This window comes from Pogoniulus pusillus, chromosome 13 (genome assembly GCF_015220805.1).
Source record: "Pogoniulus pusillus isolate bPogPus1 chromosome 13, bPogPus1.pri, whole genome shotgun sequence".
NCBI lineage: Eukaryota > Metazoa > Chordata > Aves > Piciformes > Lybiidae > Pogoniulus > Pogoniulus pusillus.
The window spans coordinates 11749866-11775490 of record NC_087276.1 but is presented as its reverse complement, the minus strand read 5'-3'; the positions used below and the strand labels follow the sequence as shown (position 1 = coordinate 11775490).

Below are 25625 nucleotides of genomic sequence, written 5' to 3'. Positions count from 1 at the left end.
CGTGTGGTGGTGCTGTGCATGGAGCGGGTGAGATGGGGTGTGGGTGATTGTGTGTGATGTGATACGAAGCGTGGGTGATGTAGGATATGGGGTTTGGATGTGATGGGGTTTGATCTGGTGTGGGGGTGGAGCGGGGTGGGATGATGTGGTGACAGGGGGGGATAGGGTGGTGACGTGGTGGCAGTGGTGTGGCTTTGGTATGCGTAGTACGGCATGGTGGATGGGATGACTGGCAGTGAGTTGGTCGCAGCAGTGTGGTGTGGGTTACGCAGTGGCAGCAGCATGTGATGAGAGGGTGTGTGGGGCATGGGGGCTGGGAACAGGATGCAGTCCAAAAACAAAAAAACAAGCTCAAGATCTTTCAAGCATTGTTCTCCTATCTCTCACAAAACGAGATTTTTCTTAAAACAAAAAACAAACGAACAAAAACCACACAAAAAAAGAAAACCCCACCCACAACAACAAAAAAAAAACCTCACACCACCCCCAAGAGAGGCAGACAAGGAACTTCCCAAAGAGGAATTTCCACCATGGTGCTGTCCTAATCTTGAAATCACACCTATTGTGCTGGAAACACATTAGTTCAGTGACACACAAGAGATCAACCCTGGTAGTAAGCCTTCAGAACGCATTCATCCATTTTAAACGGAAACTGTACTCAAAGTTTGGAATATCTAGAGTGGAACTGAGTAAGGACACTCATGAACACCTGAAAAATCTCCCACAAGTTCCTTTGATTATTATTATTATTAAACAACTCACGTTTAACCCTAACAGCCAAAAGCAAGAGGAAAGCGGCCTTGGCACTGAAACCCGCAATCGTCTCCCTCCTTCAGCACCAAACTCGCACCCCTTAGCGCAAACACCTGCCCGACCGTAGTCCTCCTGTAATGGTGGCAGCGTTGGCGCTGGGGGCCCCGCTGTGCCCGCTCCCATCTTCTTGTCCCCACAACTAGTCGGTGTCGTGGACTTCATTAGTTCTGAACCCCGCCACGAGCCCCGGCGAGCGGCCGGCCGCACCCTGCCACCGCACCACCGCGCACACGAGGCGGAACGCCCGCGGCCGGGAAAACCCTGTATGCTCCTCAGGGAAGAGGTTCGGGGAGAGCCTTTCAAAAACATTATCTCCCTAGGAACAAACACAAACCGGAGAAGCACCCACAGCTATGTGCCCTTCCCAGGCCGTTTCCCAAGAAGAAGCGAAGCGCAGGTGACCGCCGCCACCCCTGAGCTGTGGGGGCGCGCGGCGGCCGGCGCCATACACCGTAACCTTCACGGCCGACCCCTAACGCGTCTCTTACCCGGCGCCGGTCGTTTCTTCGGTCACAGAGAAGAAGCCGAGAAACCCGCCGCACGGCGGAGGCGAGGAGGCTCAGTGCCCGGGAAGGAGGGGGCCAGCACCAGGTGAGGAACTGCACCACCCGGGAGGCCCTGTACCCCGCGCCGCCAGCGGGGCCACCTGTCGGCGCCCCAGCAGCAGCAGCAGCAGCAGCGAGGCCGCGCTGTGAGGAGCCGCGCGCTGATCACGGGCACCTGCACGGGGCGCGCTGCCCGCGCGCTGGGTGCGGGCTCGGTCCGGCCGCAGCTGCCTTTGTCAGGCCGGAGCGAGAGCAGCTGCGGCACTGCCGTGTGAGCAACAAGCGCACCGCGTGCAGCCTGAGCCCCAAGGAACTTCTGTAGTGCTGGTTGCTAGGACAGAGACGAAGAGGGTCAACTTTGACTTCCTATCTCCAACACCACTCAGGGGACCACATCTGGAGAAAGAGCTTCAGAGGCTTTGCGAGGCAAGAGACGGGAACTGCTGCGGTTTCTCTGTTCTTTTCCCCAATACTTGTGTGTAAGCCCTGTTATCACATACGCACCGCAGCTCACAGCTTTGTATCCTCGAGCAGCACCTGTCACCGTCCACCCTCTGGGGCTCAGTGAACCTGCATTTGTGGGTTTGTTCTAGAGCTGTTGCACTCAGCAAAAGAAGCAATCAAAAAAGGACTTTAAGAAATCCTCCTAGCCACTGTCGGTTTATTCTAAGACTTGAGCATGACTACTTTTAGCTTCTCCCAACAGCACAGGCCCTGTTCAAACAGACACTCAAGTTTCAGATTCTTAAGCAAAATATTCATAGCACAAACAGTAAGAAGCACTTCCTTCCTGAAAGCTGCAGGTTTCATGCTCCACCCTTTGGTGCCCTGGTTTGAGAGAGTAATGGCACACATTGCAGAATTTGTTCCTGTACTGAATTCCTGTCTGGCACATCATACATGAGGGTGTTCACATCACAAGAATACATGAACAGTCATCCTCATGATAACAAATTCGTACATTGCAGGACCTTACAAAGAACATAGGAAAACAAAGGTAAAATTTGCTCTAAAAAACACATTTCATTTGAACTCTAAGTACTTCACACCTTTGTCACAGTACTTGCACTTACCTTTTTTTCCTAAGGTGACAATGTATACACCACTACTCCCATTTTGCTGCTCAGTTATTAACAACTAATTGCATTTAGGTTTAAAAACCACAACTTAATTTCTTTGAGTAAGAACTTTCACAAACACCACAGTGGGAGAATTTCAAGCCACTCTGCCTTTGTGTGACAACTTCCTCTTGTAATGCTGTCACCTGCTTTATACTTTTTTTTAGTTTCTATTTTGATTCCTCTTTGCATGTCAAAAAAATACTTCTTTCTGGCTCAAGCCTCATCAGAATTAACCAACCCTGAGCATTGTGCAAGTTCTGTCAATTAAAAATAGAAGTGTACACTATCAAAATGTAATGGAAAGCATCCTGGAAAGCTAATGAAGGTGAGGGTAGAGAAAGGCTTCACCCAAATTTGCCATGCAAGGCTGTAGGACTCCAGATGGTATATTCTCCTCCTTTCCTTATTTGTGGAAACAGTGTGAGAAAGTACGGACCATTTCTGTATCTATCAGAGGACAAACCATTTGTTCAGGACTTAACTCACTTAATTAACAAATTAATCAGAAAAGTTCCTTAACAAGAAGTATCAGTACACTGGGGCAAAATTGTTTGAGGTATTCATCCTGTATTCCTACATTTTCTGAACTTCAGAATAAAAGAAAAGGGGAAAACAAAAAAGTGCTACAGGGATTAAAAACCAGAGTATTTTTGCAAATTAATGAGAGGACGAGGGGTAGTGGGTTTAAACTGGAAGAGGGGAGATTCAAACTAGATGTTAGGAAAGGCTTCTTTACAGTTAGGGTGGTGAAACAGTGGAACAGGTTGCCCAGGGAGGCTGTGGCTGCTCCCACCCTGCAGGTGTTCAAGGCCAGGTTCTAGTGGGAGGTGTCCCTGCATATAGTGGGGGTTGGAACTGAATGATCTTTGAGGTCCCTTCCAACCTAAACCATTCTATTTGATGATTCTTTGAAATTGATAGTGATTCCTTCTGACTAAACATAAAGCTATGTGGTATCTTTTTTATCTCTACTGGCCACTGATGCACAAAGTGTAGCCACATCTACATGCATTTATTTAGTTGCACTGTAAGTGAAAGTTCTACCCAAATAAGTTTTAACTGAGAAAATATGTAAAGGGCCTAAGCTGCAGGACACCACCACATTTTGCAATATGGCTTGGTGTGTGTCTGAAGGCTGAAGAATACCATTTATCCAAGATCCAACCCAAGCAAGAGTCTGGAAAAGTTCACACTGTAATTACATTTCTCAATTTACTTGTCACATTTCAGACATCTACCATGTTTGGAAACACTCCAACTATTGTAATTTTTCTATTACAAGCACTAGATAACAACATTTTTTTTTATGTTAAATGTAATCAGTTTGAAAAATCAAACAGTAGCTTCAACATAATCAAGCACAAAGCACTTTCACACAAGTTATATCCTACATTTGTCTGTCTAAAATAACTTCAACAATGCAAGTTACTTTGGCACATGTTGTAAATATTTCCATACACAAGTGAAGAAGAAACACAGCTTTACAGTAGCACATGTGACTGAGTACTTGGAATCACTGCTTGTGTCATCAAACAGAAAACTCAATGGAGTATCACCCAGGCCTCTAAGAAACATGGAAAGCATTATGGTGGTACAACAGCAGATAAAAGTCACAAGCTAATACCACATCAAAGTGGAAAGCTACAAAATCACCAGCTTTTTATTTCTGTCATTCTCTTGCTCATCAGTAGTTACTAGTGTACATTATTACAAGGATATATATGATCAGAAATCATTTCCAAATGCAGAAGGATGCTCTTAAGCCACTTGCAGACAGACTCACAAACAGCAGCAGTTTACAAAAACTAATTACAAGGTATAAGAGTTGTATTTGTGATCCATGAAAGTCCTGGATTTCAAACATGAAGTGCTGAAAGTCTTCTGAAGAGTTAGCTTGTACCAAATGCTTATAGAAGGCACATCTGGCAAGAACAGTAAATGCAGCAATTTTTATTTGTATTTATTTTAGCTTTTTATTTTCTGGCAGAGATTAATACAGTGTTAGCATCATAACCTTGTTAAAATATCTGCCTTTTCTAGACAGATATCATTCAAATGCATCAAGAAGTTATTTGGATCAAGCCTGCTGTTTATGACAGTAAAAAACTTCAACCTTCAGAACCTCATTCCCTATTTTTTTTTTTGTGATCATTGTCTTAAACAAGCTTAAGTTTCTGAAAACAGAATTTCTGACATTTAGGAAAAATCAGTGTACAAATCTAAATAATCATCACAGAAACTCCTTGAACATACCATCTTCTTATTGAAGAAACAGTAATTAATAAACAGATCAACAACTAAAAGCCCAGACCCTCTGCATTTTGCAGATGGAATTCAAGCCGTAAGACAAGGCTTAGGTTTGTGATCTATCACCTGACTTAAGTACATATACAAACAAGTTTTCCAACTCTATAGCCAAGGCTCTAGGGGAATTTCCCACCAAGGTGGAGAGAAGAGAACACTTTACAATCTTACAAATCAGCAGTAAAAAACCCCAACCAAAGAAAAAAACAATGAACAAATACCCAATAAAAAATTCTGTATGAATATCTTTACTGCAGAGCAGAGCTATAACTAGACTTGAAGGAAACTCAAGTAATAGATTGAATCACCATTGATGCACAATAACCTGAGTTGTCTATTTGGTAAAACAGCCTTCAAGAAGGAAGAAGTCTTTAGGTTTGGTATTTTCAACTAAGAAAATTTTAGTGCTTGTGAAAAGATACCAACAAATCACTTATTTCATGAAAGACAGGCACCTGTCTCAGTGACAAGCAACTCACTGCCAGCCTGTAAACAGTGCTGTTGCAAAAGCATCAACACCGAGCATGAGAATACTTAAGTCTTCATAGACATTCTCACCTTGGTCTTTGCTGAGACTAAGTAGTCACACCAGCGTGCAATATGACTGAGACATGATTAATTGAAGACTATCACCAAGCTGTTTTGCATAAAGCATAGACAGAAAACATTCAATTGCTATCAACTGGTGCTGGACTGAGTGGCCCATAAAGGTTATGCACAATTTTACGGACCTAATCAGATTCCCCTCAAGCAAATTCTTATTCAAACAATCTAACAATAAACATTACTTTTGATTGGTTTCCAGTGACAGGAAGCACAAAAACAACCAGAAATCTCCATAAAGATTCAGAAAGGGTTTGTAGAAGTGCTAGCCAACTTCACTAGTCACTTATTGATGTTTAAACACTGCCTATAAACGTTTGTAAGTACCAATAAGAGCATGACAGTTTGGACAGGTGTGATCCACATCCTTTAAGGCATCGATGCAGAAAGGAATTAAGCAGCAGCCAAACATACACCTGCAGAGAGAGGGAAGAAAAGAAAAAAATTAATCTGTTTTGCTACTTATTACATACACAAGAAGGTAAAATATATTTCCCACAAAATCCATCCATAAAACTGGTGCCATGAAGCTTTAAGAACAACACACAAGACTGTGGAACTCACCACACTAGTGTTTTAGGGGTGCTTAAGGTCTTGTAGGAATTAAATACATATGTAGGCTATTCAAACCATAAGAGGTCAGGTCCCAGAGAGCAAGAAAGAACAGTGCTGAGAGCTTTGTTATGCCTTAAAGCTATAAAAGGTCACATAAGAAGAGAAAAATGAAGTATAAACTGGAATCAACCTACCCCACCAGGAAGAGGCCACCACATGACAGCCAAGTCAAAGCTCCTGATTCATATGAGAGACGTGTCACTATCATCTGGTTACATGAAGGGCAGCACATCTGAACTTGGCGGTCATGAAATACTACTGGTTGCTGCACATACACTGTCTGAACTGCAACCGAGCAGAGAAATATGTTGTTTACTCAATGGGTAAGTCAGGAAAAAAAGACAGTTCTTCAATCTCTGAACTAGAACCAGCTAGTACTCAGAAATGTTTGAGGCTCAGAAGAATGAAACACACAATAACAAAGAGGAACCATCATGGCACTTCCTAATGCATAAATACACTCTGAATCTTCAGAATAAGGCTGGGTTAAGAACTGCAGAAAGCCAAATGACATTCTTGGTATTAATGCACACTAAAGAATTCACAAGAATTGATTCATCTTATTTCCTTCAAAAATAATTTTGGAAGGGAAGGTGAGGAACATCTGGGAAATGCAATCTGACATTTTCTGCACAGCACTTATTACACAGTTACCCTCATTAAAGTGAGGTACAGTAGAATTTGAGGCTTACTGGGGTTATTCATTGGTGCAGGCTGTCCCATGTATGAGGGAGGGTTCATTCCCTTCCCGTCTGGTTTCCATCCAGGTTCTGGGGCAGGATAGGGGTGAGGATAGCTCACATTTATTCCTGTTGTTTCCTCATAAGAAGGTGGTGCAGAAGGGACAGGGATGGTACTCGGAGCAGACATTTTATCTAAAATAAAACAAAACAGAAAATTATGATATTAAAAGACGTTATTTATTGAGGGAAAGTAACAACTAATGAGGCCCTATTCTGACAAAAACAAGAAGACAGGATTAATATGCACCTTTATCAGCATAAGATTTAATACAGTCAGAAACAAATAACAGAGTTAGCAAATGTTAACCCTGATTTCACTGTTGTTGCTGCTGCTTCCTTCCCTCTTCTTTGTCACAGGGTTGTTTTTATACTTTTACTACCACCAATTCCTCCTTTATAAATTAAAAATGCTAAAACAGGGACATGAGGTGTCTTTATAAGTACACTAAGCTACGTGGCAGTTTCTCCAATTCTGTAAGAACAGAATTTCAGATCCCTCTCACTCCGCTGACAACTCAAATAGTATGATAGGCCACACAGTAGTTGCCAACTAACATGAGCACAGCTTCATGGGGAATTCCAAGTACTCAAAAATACTATTTATCTGTGCCACAACTGGAACAAGATAAAAATTATATTAAAGGAAAAAGAACACTCACAGTACATACAATTCAACTCAACATTCTTACAACTCTCAAGTATGTCTAGGGTTGCCATTTTTGATGCTTAACAAACTTCCAATTAGTTTGTTAATTCAGCTTTCCTCCACCAATTTTTATTTCATTACAAAGTATTAGAGTGTTTATCATTGCCTTTTCCCAAAGTGAAAAGAAATTATAATTTCAACACAGGCTTCCTTTCTTACTTTCTTACTCCCTGCCTCTGCCCACCCATTTCTTTGCTGAACCATTTCTCACAATATCAATGCCGATTAAAGATCTGCCTTTTTCTGTCTCTCCTAAGGGTTCAGCATCAAAGAGCTCTCCAAGAACCACACTCCAGTTTCTTGTTGCACATCTGATTTCTCTCTACACATGCAAATCTTTTCACTTAGTACTACCTAGCACAACCTCTATTTGGCACATTAACTCTATATTCTTACAGTAATAGAGAAGCTATGATTAACTATACCATCAATATGAATAAAAGGAATAAGAGAAATTATACTGGTGAGTGGGATGACCAAAGAAAAGAAGTTAAGAAATACAAATAGCCACAACAGTATAGGATTACTTTCAAGGCTTGTTGCTTTGCAACAGCAGCCTGCCACGTATATGCTGTGTCTTGTGGTGCAAGATACCAGACATTCTAAGCTCAGCCATTCTCCTCCACTGTTCACACCACATCTTGCAACACCACTGCATGATAATAAAGGACCTAAACGCATACAACTTAGTGAACTTGGTAGTTGCATGCTTCAGAAACTGAATACAAGGTTCACAGCCCAACTTCCTTATCCACCTTATACAAAAAGATACCTCCTCCCAAAAACAAACCAGAAAGGAATGTGGTTAGGTGCAGATGCAAGCTGACTGAAAGTTAAACATTAAAGTTCAGGCCTGGTTTTACTCTCAAAGACAACCACTTAACAATCCTTTCCTCAAAAGCCACACTGTAGGTTTTTAAAATCCAAGAATTATGAAGGAAGTTGGCCACACAATAGAGGTTGTTACTAAACAAAAGGGCGGGGAAGAGTAAAGAATCAAAGCAAAGACAGTAGCACTGGTCATGAAGATTTTGTTGTCTTTATGGCATGGAGAACAACAGGAGAAAAATGAACCCAAAACAAAATCCTTCAACACCTGTTAAAGACATCCTCTTAGGAACAGTGTTTCAGAAGTGAGATACTGTATCTTCTGCAAAAAAAGTAAGGCCTAATTCTGAACAACTCCCTTGTGAACCAGTCTGCCACTTCAGTACATTTTAAGATGGAGAAGCTGAAAAACAGCCTTCTCTACTTAAACAAGGGACAACATGAAACAAAGGCCAAAGCAACTAAAAAAAAATCAAACCAACCATAGTTTTAAAGAGCTTTTGAGTATCAAACTTTTTCAAGCTCCAGGTGAGACAGCAAACTTGTATGGCAATAAGTATTAACCCTGGGATTAGGTAGCACTGAAAATAAAGGCAAAAGGGACATTCTGTAAAGGATTTTTAGCATTTTATTTTAAATTAGGTAAAACCTAAGCCTGAGGTAATTAATCTGCACATTATACTTCCCTCTGCAATCTCTTAAGGGCACTAACAGACATTCCATAGTTTCCATTTGTACTTCGCTCCCTGCAAATAGGTAGGGAATAGTTTATAACTTTAATCATAGTAAGCTTTACAGATATGGTCTTACAGAAAATACCACTGATACCAACATGCTGGGAAGAGAAACTAATGCTTAATGCCCTATCACAAGCAAGAGATTTTTATTGCAAAATAACCCCACTCAGGTCATATAACAAGTGATAGAGAATCTTCAGCATCAATATAGGATAGGGAAACGATGAAGTTCTAACAGATTAAACTGTACTCAGCTACATAGGAAACAGTAGAAATTTATTAACTGAAAGGCACAAAAGCAAGCTGATGGCAACAGCAGAAACTGAACTACAAGTTTTGTCTTCTTAAAGCAGACTCTTAAATGCTGCTCCCAAATAATTCAAAAGGGAACACCAGTGAGAAGTGCCCCACTATAAGAAAAGACAAAGGATGAGACAGGTAACAGCCAAGTCAAATGGACTAAAATGTCACTGAGAGAGTATATACATGTAAACCATCGGGCAACATTAAAGCTATTTCGCATCAGAATGTGCAAACACTGCATGACCAGTGAGCACACTAGATGCAAGAAGCACACTAGATGCAAGACTGGGCCCAATACACAAGAAGCTTCCATTTACATCTGTTAAGTTTCAGATCCAAATGCCATTAAAGCACAGAAAACTGAGCAGTTTTCACTTTTCTTCCCAGACTCTCAGTACTCTTTTGCTTTGAGTCTTTAGAAGTGCATGTGGTAAAACAAAGACCAATGACTTCACCTACCCATCCCACATCATTCTTCTGTTCTTCAAAAAAAAAAAAAGCCCTCTTGTGTTCCAGGTGCACAGTTGTAAGGTGGACATTGACTCACTGTGTGCCCATCAACTTTGGGCAGATGAGTCACTAGACTCCAGAGAGGAACTGATACAACAGCAAATGCACCAGCTCCCTCCTCCAGATTTTTCTTTCTGGTCATTAGCTCGAGGTGAAGAATCACAAGTACTTCAAGCTGCAGGCACTTAGCTCAAGTTCCTTCTTAAGCTCACACTGGATCAACATTGGCACAGGACACAGAACCCTTCTTGATCATTCCTTTCTGCAGAGGTCTACTGCTCTACATACAGAAGAAAGGTGAATTAAAAGGATAGAGGCTGGTAAAACATACAGCACTCAGAAATCACTCTATTAAAGTGATACCAGATCAATTATTTATGCTCTCTGAAGAGACCGGGGAGAGAAATCAGGAATTTTACCAACAGAACAAGGCTCAGAGAGTGCAATACAGCTTTGTCACTTTTAGAACTGCATTAAAGCCACATGAATTTTGGGGAATGGAAACCTTTTAAACCTGCTGAATATTTAGTAAAACTCAGGTGTGCAGCAGTTTTTACAGAAGTTTGCATTTTGAAAGGTGTATTTCAGCTAGTTCAAACATTCCATACCCTTTTTAATTCCTAATCTGTAACTCCACGTAGCAATTTGAGACCAGAAGCAGAGTCTGCATGTGCTGCCTACTCAGAACTGTCAATTTTGACATGGCAGAATTTGCAAACTGCACCTGGAAAAAACCAACATGACCCCTGGCTAAACTTTCCTTTTATGCTGCTATTAGATAAAGTGCATTAAGTGAATGAAAAATTCTAAGGTAACTTATCTGAAGAACTTACTAACCAAGCATTCACTACAAAGCCAAGATTCTTACAGCCTCCTATCATGAGCTTCTGGGTTTGTACCCGACTAAAGTTATCCCAGGTGAAACTCTGCCTTGAAACTAGCAGTGTGCTCAGAGGCAGCTACACATTGCAGAAGGATTCAGAAGATTATATCCCATCTGACAATTGTCCACTAAAGTTTATGTTATAATGGAGAAATTTATCCTTGATGCTGTCCTTAAAAGGACACTGGGGTCATTAGGACCAGTCAACATGGTTTTACCAAGGGGAAGTCATGTTTGACCAACTTGATAGCCTTTTATGAGGACATAACCAGGCGGATTGATGATGGTAGAGCAGTGGATGTGATTTATCTTGATTTCAGTAAAGCATCTGACACTGTCTCCCACAGCATCCTTCTGGATAACCTGAGGCAGTGTGGTCTGGATGATCAGATAGTAAGGTGGATTTGCAACTGGTTGAAGAAAAGAAGCCAAAGAGTTGTAGTCAATGGGATGGAATCTAGTTGGAGGCCTGTGACTAGTGGGGTCCCACAGAAGTCAGTACTGGGACCAGTTCTGTTCAATATATTCATCAATGACCTGTATGAGGGCACAGAGTGCACTGTCAGTAAGTTTGCTGATGATGCCAAACTAGGTGGAGTGGCTGCCACTCCAGAAGGCTGTGCTGCCATTCAGCCAGACTTGGACAGGCTAAAGGGGTGGGCAGGAAGAAATGTAATGAAATTCAACAAGGACAAGTGTAGAGTCTTGCACCTGTGAAAAAAACAACCCCAGGCATCAGTATAAGTTGGGGACGGATTTGTTGGAAGGCAGCAAAGGGGAAAAGGATTTGGGGGTCCTAGTTGATGGGAGGTTGACTATCAGCCAGCAATGTGCTCTCTTGGCCAGCAAGGGTAATACCATTCTAGGGTGTATTAGAAGGGGTGTGCCTAGTAGGTCGAGAGAGGTTCTCCTGCCCCTCTACTCTGCCCTGATGAGGCCATATCTGGAGTACTGTGTTCAGTTCGGAGCCCCCTCAGTTCAAGAAGGACATAGAACTGCTTGAGAGTGTCCAGCGCAGAGCCACAAAGATGATTAAGGAAATGGAACATCTCTCTTACAAGGAGAAACTGAGTGAGCTGGGGGTCTTTAGGCTGGAGAAGAGACTGAGAGGTGACCTCATCAATGTTTATAAATATGTAAAGGATGAGTGCCAGGAAGCTAGAGCCAGGCTCTTCTTGGTGATGTCCAATGACAGGACAAGGGGCGATGGGTGGAAGCTGAGGCACAGGAAGTTTCATTTAAACATGATGAGGAATTTTTTCACTGTGAGGGTGACAGAACACTGGAACAGGCTGCCCAGAGGAGCTGTGGAGTCTCCCTCTCTGGAGATATTAAAAATCCACCTGGACGCATTCCTGTGTGATCTGGTATAGATGATCCTGCTCTGGCAGAGGGGTTGGACTAGATGATCTTTCAAGGTCACTTCCAGACCCAGACATTCTATGATTACTAGATAAAATATAGACTATGACCTACAGAGGTTTTTTAAAACAGTTGTATAGCATTCCCAGTACAGCCTCCCACAACATAGGTTTGCAGAAGTTAGGCAGTTTCTTCAGAATGCTAACTGAAACATCAAACTGTAAAACCTAGTGTAGATGAGGAAGACTTACTCTGACCTTTACTCTGACCTACTTCATCAGGATGCATACAGACCTTACAAGGAAAATAAGGAAGAACATGTATTTATCAAAGTCCAGAAGCTATACAGGTTTCGCTTACTGTGCCCAAAAAAACAGCCTGCCCTGTGATGACCTATGCCTGATACATCTGCCAACTTATGGCATCATCTGCTCTAGGCAGGAAAGCATATTCAAGATTCCCTTCCTCCCAAGGGGTAGATTTTCTGTAAGAATGCTAGGGCTCCATTATCTGTGTTATGATCCCAAATACAGAGACAGACAAAGCTACAGGGCTGCAGCCATCTTCCCCTTCCCTCCTAACACTCCATCAATTATGCAGACCAGTCAGAGTCAGTCTGGCTCAAAAGCCTTTCGTGCATCTGCAACTAGTGATTATCACTGTAAGTACAAATAGTCCTCTCCACACCCAAATCTGAACACACTTGTGACCGTTTTCCCATCCCAGGATGCATTCCCCATCTTATGAGAACTTCTGACACTGCTCAGATTGGTATGCTAGCATTAGAGTTTACAATTGCAGCCTTTTTCTAGAGGCGGGCTGCAAATGTGTATTCTAAGCATGCAGAAAACCACCTTCTCCCAAGCACAAACAGAAAAAAAAACCAACAAAAACATGAGGGGGGAAAAAGTGAAAAGGGGAAAGGTAAGTTAAGGCATCCATGCCTTACCCAACAATTACAGCTGACTCATTAGGCAACATTTTTTTTTAATGCCAGCTGGTTTCCTGAGCTGCACAGGAGTCTCATAGAAATGGCTTCCACAGCAGCACAGACGTAAAAGCAACAGCACCTCAAGGATAACTGTGAGTAGGATAATCTTTTGCCTCTTAACAGGAGGAGAGAAAACGTCTGTGCTGTCCTCACACTAATGTATCATAAAAGAAGAAACTTAGATGCAGGAGCGCTCGTGAGAGGCTAGGGGAGATGGAGGAAACTATACGTAGAGTCATCCCTCCCTCTTTTCCAGCCAAATCGGAGCCTGGCTTTTAGTGCAACAGCAAGTACTGCTCTTGTGAGAACGAAAGAGCAAGCACACTTACTGCCTTACAGAAAAATTTTCCTTATCTGAAATCTTCCTTAGCCACTCAGGTACAGACCAGAAATACTCTACTAGCTTTCAGATAGGCTCTCCTGAAACTAAGTAATTATGTGTTTTTATGAAGTCCTTCCAAAACAAACTTTAGTATAAAGAAAATACAATTTTTAGTTTAGATCAGAGTGTATGCTTGTCCTATGACATTTTTATAAAACCCCAGCTAGCCATATGAAAGTCTGAACTATGAACATATTTGCTGGTATGGATTCATAGCTTTCTTAACAAAAGACATTTATATCCTCAAAACAGTGCAATAGCAAATGTCCTAAATCACTCTAGGGCTACTTCTACTAAAAGAAAGACCCAACATGCTACTTCAGCTGCCTACCACTATGAAGCTAGTATTCAGCCACATTAAGTTCCTTACGTCACCAAACATGTGAGGCATGCTAGCATTAGAAGTGGAGAAAGAAACATTAATGCAAAGGTCCATAAGCAAATCATGAAACCAGGTCAAACACCTCAAACCATCTGTCTTTACTTTCATAATAAAGCATCATTCCAAAACTCAGAATCAATACAGGTGCACTCTCAGCAAAAAGAGTGGCATTCCCATTACACACATTTACTAGGATGGCTTAGGAAAGAACTACACAGTTTATTTTTTATGGACTATTGCCAAATGTGCATTTATCTGAACATATTACACCAGATTGTTTTCCCAGGATTTTTTATTGATATGTACGACACATTAGAAAAGATGCTATGCAAGTCAAGACAAGGACAAGAAGATAAAAGTAAGCCTGCACATGGTTATCCAAGTGATGTCCAAGAAAGCATCCTTTTTTAGAGGAGCATATGAAAATATTATTTTCTTAGCAGTTTTCAAAGTTCTGGGAAATTTTATTGAACAAAAAGACACAAGACCCATGTAACATCAGTCTTTCACCATGGGGTGCAGGACAGCAGATCTCAAGGAGGAACACACTAGCTTCTACCCAGGATGAAGACACAGTACTGAGCACCATTTGCTGGGAGTATTGCAGAGGATTTGGCAGAAATAGGGCCAGGAAAGGACTGCAAAACAGCAGGGCATGGGAGGCGCTTCAGCTGAGCAAGAGGGCAGACAGGACTGAGAAGCCCACCAGTATGGCTGCAAGGAGCACAATGCCATTGTGTTCCTGCCATTGCCATCCAACCCTGTAAGCTTGCAATTTGTATCAGTAACTCCTGCCTCTCAATCCTGCTGCTCTATTCCCAGCCCAACCACCTTCTTCGGAATACAATGTCCTTCCCTTAACTCAACTGCCCAAGCTTATTCTGAGCAGCCATGCACCTCAATTTGGAAGCATTACATAACAAGGTCTCATAGAGCAGAGTACAGCACAGTCTGCACTGGGTGGGGAGAGAAATGCGTTAAGAAAATTGGAACAAAAAGCCTCAAAACACAAACCCTGAAATAAAAACAAACCAATAAAAGCACATACAGAAGAAACAACCAAACACCACCACACACACAAATGTCTTACTTGAATTGTTGTACATTTGTTACACACAGCAGAAAATTGCTGGCCACAGATGACTGTGGTATCTGATTTCTTAAGTCCAGGAAAACACTCACTGGGAATACCAGCAGAATCTGTAGACAACACACAGAAGGGCAAAGAACAGATCTGTTGGAAGGAAGCAAGCACTATGATTGGGCAATATTTACTATGAGTAAACAAAAGCTACAGCAAATGAGCCAGATAATAGTGCAGACTTCCCCATCATGATCATTGCTGGCTAAAAATAATTCTGTAACAAGAACAGATGTAAGAAAACACACTTTGGAATACAAACAACAGAATATGAAGTCAAAGGACCTTAACAACCTAAGCACAGGTTGCAGGTCCTAAGCACACATCTGATCCAAATGTTCTCCAGAGATCTCTATCTAACTTAAATGATCCTGTAATAAACCAGAAAGCAGAAGTTAGATTACCATACTAGAAAAAGAAAACAATGCTTACTTTTGGTTTTATCCATACAGTAAAGTCTAAATACTAAGTATTGCCATAATTGCTACAAATGATGCCAGTCATGATGCAAACCAAACAACTTCATTGACTTCATAGACTTCTCCACTGAGAAAATTCTCCAGAAAACTGCCTTACTTGCAGGGCTCTCTCCATTGCTGGCACCTTGATTCAGGTCAGACAAGCACTAATTCATGCCAAGTACAGGGACTCACAGAAACAATAGGGACTGTATGGTTATTTAAATACTCCTTCTGACTCAAAGCACTGCTGCACACCTAGTAGAGTGCAGATTCTGGATCAGTATCTTGGTATCAAAAGGAAGCTAGGTTTTATTGGTATATGTGGCATTTTATTGTCTTTTCTCCTTACTTCACAAGACATAATATATCTATTTGAGAACACAGGAATTTCAGATCACTTTAAGACAAGCTTGATTTTCTTGCTTTTTTGAGAGATGCTCTAGAAACTCTTCTGTCATGGTTCCACACTTTGCACTAAGTTTTAGCTTTAACTCATAACCAGCTTCTCTTTTATCTACCCCATCCTTTAAGCAGTTACACATCCTGATGTTCATCTCATATACTTCCAGTACTGTAACTTCGAACTACAGCTCTCATCCACTGACTCTTATCTAGTAAACCTATGCTGGTCTTACAATGTCCATGCTGCCTTCTCACCACTTATGTCTCTATCTATCCATGTCAGCACTGCAGTCCTCCAAGATTATCTGTCTTTCCCTTTCCCCCTGCACCTAGGAATAATCAGCTACCACCATGCACTAGCTAAGTGAGCACAGAGCTCAGTTATGTAGCCAGTCACCCTCTGTGCCCCTGCAGCTGTAAAGAGCAGTCAATTCCTCTGCTGAGTCAGCTGCCAGTACTTACTTGCCTTGCCGTATATACCACCTAAACATGTCTGCCTGCCAAAACCAGAAAAGTAATCTAAAATTGTTGTTGGGTCCTGCTCTAGCAAGCTATTTATTCAGCTTTCCCCTCATCATCTAAAAATCTCTCCCTTAAACCCTCAGTCAGCTACAAGGACAAGGCTATGTGAACACTTATGTCCAGACTGCAAACCTCAAAGAAAATGTTATTTCTAAGCAACAAAAAGTAATTCAGAATTCATGACTGCTCCTGACCAACCAACAAAATCCTGTACATATTGTCATGGTCATTTCTCAAAGGTTCAAAATAGACCTCAGATAGCATCTCTTGATTTACACTTTTTCTGGCCATGTCTCTCAAGACAAAAATCTCTTTCAAGACCTGAAAAATGGCTACAGAGAACTCTGCTGGTACAAAAGACAACACAGGATGGGGGAGAGATTTTTTTAAATTCTGGCTTAAGTATCCACTTAGGGCTGGAGTCACTCCATCCACACAAAGTATGGCTGAGGTCCAGCACACAAGCTTCCCAATGATTACGCCTCTTCCTGAAGCATGAATTCTCCAGAACACTGCTGATTGCCTTCCTTACACAACACAGCTCTCATCAGAATTTCATTGAGGTCTATAAATGTTTCTGTAAAGAACTAGTCACAAGTTTGTTCACTCTTCACTCACAGGTTACACATGACTAATCTGCTGCACTGGAGGCATGGTAATACATAGTCAATACTACTAATGTTTATATATTTCAGTAAGTCCCATGGTTTCCCAGTAGACCAAGCGAAAATGCAGAGAGGTTTACTAGAAAGGAAATTGTGTACTCAGTCCAATGTGGGTTTTACAGTAGTCAAGTAGCCAGGACAAACAGAGGAGCTGATACAGGACAGACGTGGCTACAGGTGCAGGTGCATTCCACAGCCATATTTTTAAACCCTACTGAGCTCTTGTTTAAAAAAAAAATCCCTTGTGACTAAACTACAGAGCTGAATGCTGACCAAGTGCCCTTCAGTAACAGCGTGCCAGTTTGGGCTAGGGGGGCACAAAAAGTTGGGAGAAGACATAGCCAGAACAGGTGATCCCAACAGACCAAAGGGATATTCTGTACCATATGACATCATGTTCAGAAATAAAACTAGGAAGGAGGTTGGTGGAGTGGCCGCTGCTGGGGACTGGCTGAGCATTGTTCAGGTTCTGGTGAGCAATTGGTTTCATTTGCATCACTTGTCTTTCCTGTGGGTTTTTTTTTCTTCCTGTTATTTTTCTTTTCATTACATTTAGCATTATTTTAATTATCAAGCTGTTCTTATCTCAACCCACAAGTTTTTTTCACTTTACCCTTCCATTTCCCTTCCCTCCATCCCACTGTGGACAGAGTGAACAAACAGCTGTGTGGGGCTCAGTTGTCAGCTGAGGTTAAACCATGACACTCAGCTACTTCCGGTGCACAGGTACTGAGCAACTGAGGTCCATGCCCACCTGTTGTACTGAAAAGCAAGTCCTGAGAAATCAGCTCCTTTTCATAGGCTTCACAATGGATTTCAGAAGTTAGAAGAAAGATTTCACAGATGATTGTAACATCCAGCATGAATGTTTCACATCCTGATATTTAACATACAATACATAGTTTTCAATGATACTGCATTTTTCATTTCTTACCACCGACTAGTTTTGGACAACTGTTGCAGTTAAAAAGTGACGGCTATGCTCTTTTGACCCCCACCACCTTCCTTAAGACAAAGAGGTCTCGGGTCTTTGCATCACAGGGCAGCATCCCTGGCATGGTAATCACCCCTCCAATGCCTTAGTTTTCTGTTCTTTTTAAAATTAGAGTTCAAAATCTAAAATACACAGATACCATTTATGAAGTACTACAGTGGGTAGTATAAAACTAAAACCAAGTATCAGTCCCTCTATGTTATCTATCGAAACAGAAAGTCCTAGTAAAGAATAAGATGACATCAGGACTACAAAACAATCCCTTCAAAATACTGAGGGTAACTATAGTAGCTGTAGAGGTAACTACAATTTCAGCTTTTCAACTTAATTTTGCTAATGTCCTTTTACTTTAAATGTCAACTTTGAAGGGATATTTTAACTATTACTTCCTACAGCTAGTGAAAACAGTCCTGGCCATGACTTGAAAATTAGCCAGGGTCATGAGAAAGAGAAGGTAATAACTCACATCTCTGCCTGGTATAACAAAAAAAAACACCAAAAAAACCCAAGCAAACACTAGAGGAAATAACTGCTTATAAATATAGCTTTCCTAACTCAACTTGGCCAGGTAAATATGTTGTTGTCCTTCCTTTACACTTTCTTGTGCTAGAATTTGACGTGATTTCATCCCAGAAATTAAATAATAGACTACTTCACTAAAATTCCTAAGCTGCCATTTAACACCACAGGTAATTACAGCAGCTCCTTGTGCAGTGGAGGTTATGCCAGCCACTGATCAGCAGCAGCTGGAATGAAACACAGATCGAAGGCTAAACTTTTTTCAAGCAATCAGTCAGGATATACAGGTTTATCAGAGTACTTAGGATTTTTGCAGTGCATAGCATCAAGCTATAACACTGCACTTGTTTGGACCCAATATCCTGGCTATCGGAGCTCTGGGACAATAACCCTGGAAGGGTAACGCCAGGCTGTATGGGGCTCTGAGCAACCGAAGTACCTCTAGTATGGTGTTGGGACTGGATGATCTTTGAGGCCCCTTCCAGCCCTGACAACTGTGTGAACTTCCTAATTTACTAACCTACAGACATGTCTCGGGCACTCGTGAGAGAATAAAACTCAACAATTACAAAAAACCCTTGTCCTATTCTGCAGTGAGACAGCCGATGACATCTGCATCCCACAATTTGATACTGGCAAAACAGAAACCACACTACAAGTTCTTCCAAGCAAAGTTCCAGGCATTTACCAGGGTACTTCTACCAAGCAATCGTCAATCTTAGAATCGTCCCGAGTGGCCTCGGCTGGGGTCCTGGTGAGGCCGGTGACCTCCGTCCCTGGGGCAGTGCCCTTTTCAAACTAACTGCTGCTGCCGTGGCGGGTCAGGCTGCCCGTGAGGAAACGGACTCTTCCCGCCCCGGCCTGGCTGCCGCATCCAACAGTCGGCTTTCACTTCTCTCACTGCGCACCACTCCGGCTCTGGCCCCGCACCCAGTCCAGAGGGTAGAGCCACCACCCAGGGCCTCTCCCAGGTCGTCTCCTGACCGGCCCCTGGGGGTCCGGAACCGCAGTGATCGGGATCCCGCTGGTGCCCACAAAACCCGGCTTTCCCCAATGCCCCGGACGCGGCGGGACCAGCCCGAAAAGCAGAGGCAGCTCTCCCTGGGTCCCAGCCGGGACAGGGTGGTCCGGCCCTGCCTGTCCCCCGCGGGACAGTTACGAGCGGCGGCCCCGAAAGCGGCCCCAGCACTGGAGCAAGATCCCCCCCCCGCCCCGCAGCCCTACCAGCCAAGTGAGCAGGTCCCCGCGGATCCCATCCGACAGATCCGCGGCACCCTGCGCTGTCCGCAGCGGTCCCGCAGCCCTTACCGCTCCGCAGCGGGTGCCGGCCAGCCCTCCGCCCGCTCGAGTAAAGCCACCGCCCCGCGGGGCTTGTCCCGTTCTCACCCTCACCCTAGCCTTCCTCCTCCCCTTCTCTCGAGGGCGGCGAGCCTAGGGAAGGCAGTCTGCCCCCAGCTCCGGCACCGGGGCAGACGCTGCTCGGAACGAGCTGTCTTCCCCGTTCCTACGACTTACCGGCAGCGCCTTCCCCGTGGCGAACCGGCGACTCCGAGTACTGTCGGGAAGAAAAAAGTCCGTGGAAGTACAGTCATGTCTGACGCAGATGGCCTCAGCTCCCCTGCGCTGCCACACAAGCGGCCCGCCCGGTCTGCCGGGAAGCTCGGCCGCTCCTAGCCAGAGGCTCCCTCACATCCTGCAAGCTAAGACGAACTGCCTTCACCTTTCCAGTACTCAGCGTGGCCAGGTTCTACGTTTTGTAGCACAGGGGGGTAAAACCCTCATTCAATTCTGTGACTAAAGTCAGGACTAGAATTCCTTACCGCTATATTTAGCACGACCAAGCACTGCTTTACTACAAAGCTGCACAAGTTTGGCTGCTGGGGCATTTCCACACTTCTAGCACACCAGATTCCCGATGGATGTTCATACAACGAAATGCAGCTACACCTCATGTCAGCAGCTGCTGATCAACTGTTGGGCAGTTTCTCTTAAATTCATTACGGGGAGAGAGGCATGAAGCGTGGCTTCTAGTGGTCCTCATATGGTTTGTATGTTAGATCATCACTTTTTTTTTTCCATCAGGTCCTGAACCATACCCAACTGGTTCTTACTGGTTTTGAAGGATGCTTTTTTAGTTAAGAGAAGATATATATGGAGATTAGTCAATAAGGATGCAAAGACTCTTAGTTGTGGGTAACAAGATGTGGTTAAATTGTTGAGATGACACGAGCTGCCCAAGCAAATTAAATCTGTAACCATTTTTTCAACAATTCTACAGTACCCCTTATCAAAGAGTCATTAAAGTTGGAAAAGACCCCCTACAGTCATCAAGTCCAATCATCAACCTACCACTACCATGGTCCTTAAGCTATGTCCTGCATGGTTTTTGAACGTCTCATGGGATGGTGTTTCTACTACCTCCATGGGCAGCCTGTTCCAATGCCTGACCACTCTTTCGATAAAGGATTTTTTCCTAGTATCAAATCTAAGCCTCCCCTGGTGCAACTTGAGGCTGAGGCTATTTCCTCTCTTATCACTGTTTACCTGAGAGTACAGACTGACCTCCACCTCACTACAACCTCTTCCTTTCAGGCAGTTGTAGAATGCAATGAAGTCTCCCCTCAGAATCCTTTTCTCCAGACTAAACAACACCATTTCCTTCAGCTGCTCCTCACCAGACCTGTTTTCTAGACCCTTCACAGCTTCACTGTCCTTCTCTGAACATGCTCCAGCACCTCAATGTTCTTTTTGTAGTGAGGGCCCAAAACTGAATGCAGTATTTGAGGTGCAGCCTCAGCAGTGCCAAGTAGGCAGGTATAATCACTTCTCTATTCCTACTGGCCACACTATTCCTGATACAGGCCAGGATGCTGTTGGCCTTCTTGGCTATCTGAGCATACTGCTGGCTCATGCTCAGCCAGCTGTCAACCAAGATCAGTTATTTTGGACAACATGGAAGAAGACATAAAATTATTACAGAAACCTTCAACAGATACAGTGATTTTAACTAGTGTCTTTACATGCAACTGGATTCAGCTTTTGGAAAGTATAGAGCATATCGCTCCTTTCTCTAGCCAACACAACAGCTCTGAGATAAGACAGAAGATCAATTACTGGCCTGAATAGGATTCAACAAGTCATGTTCTACCTGCTGCAGTTCAGGTGAACCAGTTGGCAAGGCCTGGTATTTAAGTGTTTTAATTCAGGTCAGACTGAAGACAATCATCAGCCCTTGAGGGTTTAGGAGGGAGTGTGCTTTAAGGCTTTTGGCTGAAAGCATCTAACACCTGCTAAAGTTCTGTTTTTGTGTTTAAATCCATTCTTGGACCTCGCCCTAGGTAACACATAGAAAACTTTAGTTCAAACTCACCCCAGAGCCAGGACTCAGGTTTCACAGGATGAAAAGGGCTCTTACCCCAAGTGTCAATAAGCCCAGCAGGGAGCTCTGCCTGATCTCTTCAGTCAGAACTCTGTGGGCTCTCCTGCAGGCACCACTGCATGGGGCTTTCACTAGGTGTTGCAGCATGAGGACCCTGGCAACATGAGTATTTCCTGTTCCCTCAGGGGAAGCATAGAGGGAAGAGTTGAGTCAACAGCATTCACTCTTCTTACTACAAGCTGGCATTTGAACCCGAGAGCTAGATTCGGAGGTGAATACATTTACATACATTATCAAGAAATCATGTTATATATTATGATCTTTTTCTCAGGAATAGAATATGAGCAAATTTGGCTTTGGTGCCCTGGCTTAGCTAAAATGGGAATAATTGTTGTCTTTTTAACTAAATCCCCTTCCCCAGATAGCTCTGGACAGCATAGAAGCTACAAGAGAGAGGCATGACTGAACATATCTTCCAGGGTGACATAAGGCATGATCTTCAACTGAAAGCCTACTTCTTCTGACTGCCACGTTCTCCCATGGTTTTTGCTTATATGTAGTCAGAGGTGGCTAGTGACAGAGCTTATACATCTCCTTGAGCCCTCCAGTAACACTGTGCCTTCTGCCCTACTACCATTTCCACCCAATGTCCAAATACAGCAGGCCATCAGTACCCATTTACTGCTGCATTAGTGTATACCCTCTCACTACCCCTCCTTCTTCCCATCCATCTCACCACTCACTAGTTCTTCCTTTTCCAACCCTTTGCTGGCTGGCACTCAGTGAAAGAAGCATCAGCTTTAGCTAGTCTGGGGCTGGCCAGGCCACTGCAGCACCTGTGAGCAGCAGCCTACCAGCTTGCCTGGGTTAGGTAGGGTGTGTGTCTGTACTGTGGGGCAAACCAAAACCAGCTTCCCCATGAAGCTGCCTTTGTGGTGGGACCCACAGAAGTTATCTTCCTGCAGTAGACCAAGTGACTGGGTGGGTCATGGGCAGCACCAATTCAAGGCACACTTGAGGAAACACTGCGAGAAATTAAGATAAATCTTTGTTATCTTTCCCCACCTCCCCATGAGCTGTGTACCCGAAGATTATAAACATAATTTGTTTTACAGAAATTGTAAGAAAGGGCCATATAGCATTTCCAGGGGCTTTCATTATTGGGTAAGGAAAGCTCCACTCATGCCTTGTTCAGAACATGATGTGCTAAGTCTGTCTGTTAACACTTCTCCACCCTACTGAGTCATCAGCAGGACTGTTCACAGCATCATGGAACTGTAAATGTACACAAAATAGAGTGTATATTTTGTCATTACACTAATACATTGTATGCATTCTATTATGGAACACCAGTAGAGGTCAGTTTAGCTCCAAAAATCAACTCTAGATTTATTACATACTGTAATATGTCCTCAAAGAGTAAAATAAGTAAAAATAGGTAAACCTTATGTTTCTCCATCCTGGAAATCCCAGGACTTGCACACATAGAAATAAATGTGGGGTTTTTTTGTTTGGCTTGGTTTAGGTTTTTTTTTTTTACTCTACTGATTTGTTGAAGCTAGAAAAGAGTTTCTATGAATTTTGATCATTTCCTAGACACAAGAGTTGTGCCAGAATGAAGTATCAGACCAGTAATGACTGTACATGCAATAAGTCAGATAATCAGAGATTAGCATAGGTTGGAAGGGACGTTAAAGATCATCTCTTCGGGCTGATTCAAGTTGCAAAGCAGAGAAAGAACTCCAACACAATTTGAATAGCTAGTACAAGCAAAATACAGCCAGTCTTTGCAGTACTGCAATTGCCAGTCAATATTCTGACCTACAATAACAGCTAAAATGTCTTTGTTTCTCTTTAATTATATTATATTGATATGAGGACCAGTATTTAATCTGAATATTGGATCTTTTCAATTATTCAGTCTCTTCAAGTTTAGAAAATTATTGTGCCAAGTCACACATTGGTTTATAGTGGGAATGTATCAGATCCTAAAGAGTTTTTTAATGAAAGAGAGAAAAGTATAGTAAAAACCTATGTTTAAAGGACAAAGCTAGGAAAATTAAGATTATTGTCTTATTTTTTTTCCATTTCAATCATTATTGAATGAGCAAACAGAACAAACTGACTAAAGAAGTAAGTTATTTTATATATTTTTATTACTTCCAGACAACTTTGATGACTTTCTGGAATATATATCTAAGAGAAGACTAGATCATTACAAATCATGTGGCATTGTGTAACATGGCCAACTTGTCAGCTACTAATTCCATCTAGTTTAGGAAAGAATGCCTAAGTTAAACCAACAAGCAAACAAAACACAAAGCAACAACAAAACAACCAGAAAACAACCTCCAACCAAAACAACACTACAAAACTGTAGTACAACTTGCTATTATGTCATTCAATTTCTGCATTCTAATCAATAATAAAATACACATACCGTCAGTGCCACCAGTGTGAATCAATATTCTGTTCTACAGGTCCAAATGAAGATGTTCTGCTGCCTTTCTGGCTAACAACAACTAATCTTCAAGGGAGATTTTCTCTCTGACTAGCCAAGCAATCACATGACATGACTTCTGAGGTTCCCACTTCACATCAAGATACACATCCCACACTTCAGCACAAACTGCAAATTCACATTGCTGAAATGTCCTCAAAGCACTAGTAATACTTAGCTGTCATGAGCTGGGCACAGCTTGTCAAGATGACCTAAGCAGCTCCTTCATAGTAAGCTGGAGCATGAAAACAGGAATTTTGGCTGTCAGAAAAGCCTCCCCATTGGAGTGTTAGCTGTGCTTAGACTCTGAAGATCTAAGGAGAGGGAAGATGTGAGTCTCTTTGAAACTGCCTGCTGACAAACAGGAAAAACAGCTATTAGCCTCAGTTAGAAATGAATGCCCCCTTAGTGAGGCACTATGGCTATGTAAAGGTGGTATTTGCATACATGCAAGTATTTGGTAGCCACAAAACCCAATTTGCATATCCCTAGTAAAGCACTAACAGCACCTTCATTAGCACACAGCAACTGCGGATATCCTGGCTAAGGTTAGAATGGCTTTAAGTAATTCAGTGGGATTTTATACAATGTTTTTAATGGTTGGCACCTTGGAGGGATTTTGTTCAGGAAAGAAAAGAGTGTCATTGACTTTTGGTTTTAAAAATATTCTCGTTTATGTTTGATCTAGGGCCTGCAGCTTTTATAAAATAAAGACTGGCAGAGCATATTAGTTGATTGGGTAATATTAAGAAATAAAATCTGCCAAGTGCTTCGTAAGTCAAAGCAACAAAGAATAGGCAAGAGCTACATTTTGAAGGAATAGTGTTAACATGTATTAACTCTGTCTGTTTGCTCTGAGTTAACACAATCAACTACAATGCAGGGACAATTAATTTCAAATTCTACATGGTCCTCTTCAAGCTTGTTGGACAGAGGAGCAATAGCCAAGAGAACCACTTGAGCTTTAAGCTTTTTGAGCTCAGAGTTAAGAGTTTCATCAGCTTCCAAAGCCACTATTTAGTAAATTCTGTGTTTTGTGACTGTAATGTGCAGATGGCACAAAAGAAACCCTCATGATATGATTTGAAGTGAGCCCTGAGAGACAAATTATCTTGCATAAACCCATCTTCTTTCTCAGTTCCCATTTTCTTCTTTTACATTTCCCCTTCTAATGCCACCCCCAAGGTGCTAGAAACTGATAGGACAAAGTCTCC

At 42.6% G+C, this 25625-nt stretch overlaps 1 protein-coding gene across 4 annotated transcripts in view; it reads right to left on the bottom strand.

The window, feature by feature from the left end:
- Nucleotides 1-5068: 5068 nt before the first annotated feature.
- The window catches only part of LITAF (lipopolysaccharide induced TNF factor), a 45887-nt gene continuing 25330 nt past the window's right edge, over nt 5069-25625 (bottom strand). The window contains exons 1-4 of one of the 4 annotated variants that reach the window (XM_064153000.1): nt 20048-20119; nt 6694-6876; nt 6136-6286; nt 5069-5802 (exon numbers count right to left, since the gene is read on the bottom strand). In XM_064153000.1, coding sequence (XP_064009070.1) covers nt 5694-5802; nt 6136-6286; nt 6694-6871 — 438 coding nt within the window. In that variant the 5' untranslated portion in view covers nt 6872-6876; nt 20048-20119 and the 3' untranslated portion in view covers nt 5069-5693. Of the gene's footprint in view, nt 5803-6135; nt 6287-6693; nt 6877-14918; nt 15000-19840; nt 19938-20047; nt 20120-25625 lie in introns of those variants that run through there. The other 3 variants (XM_064152999.1, XM_064152997.1, XM_064152998.1) reach the window with 3 other exon arrangements.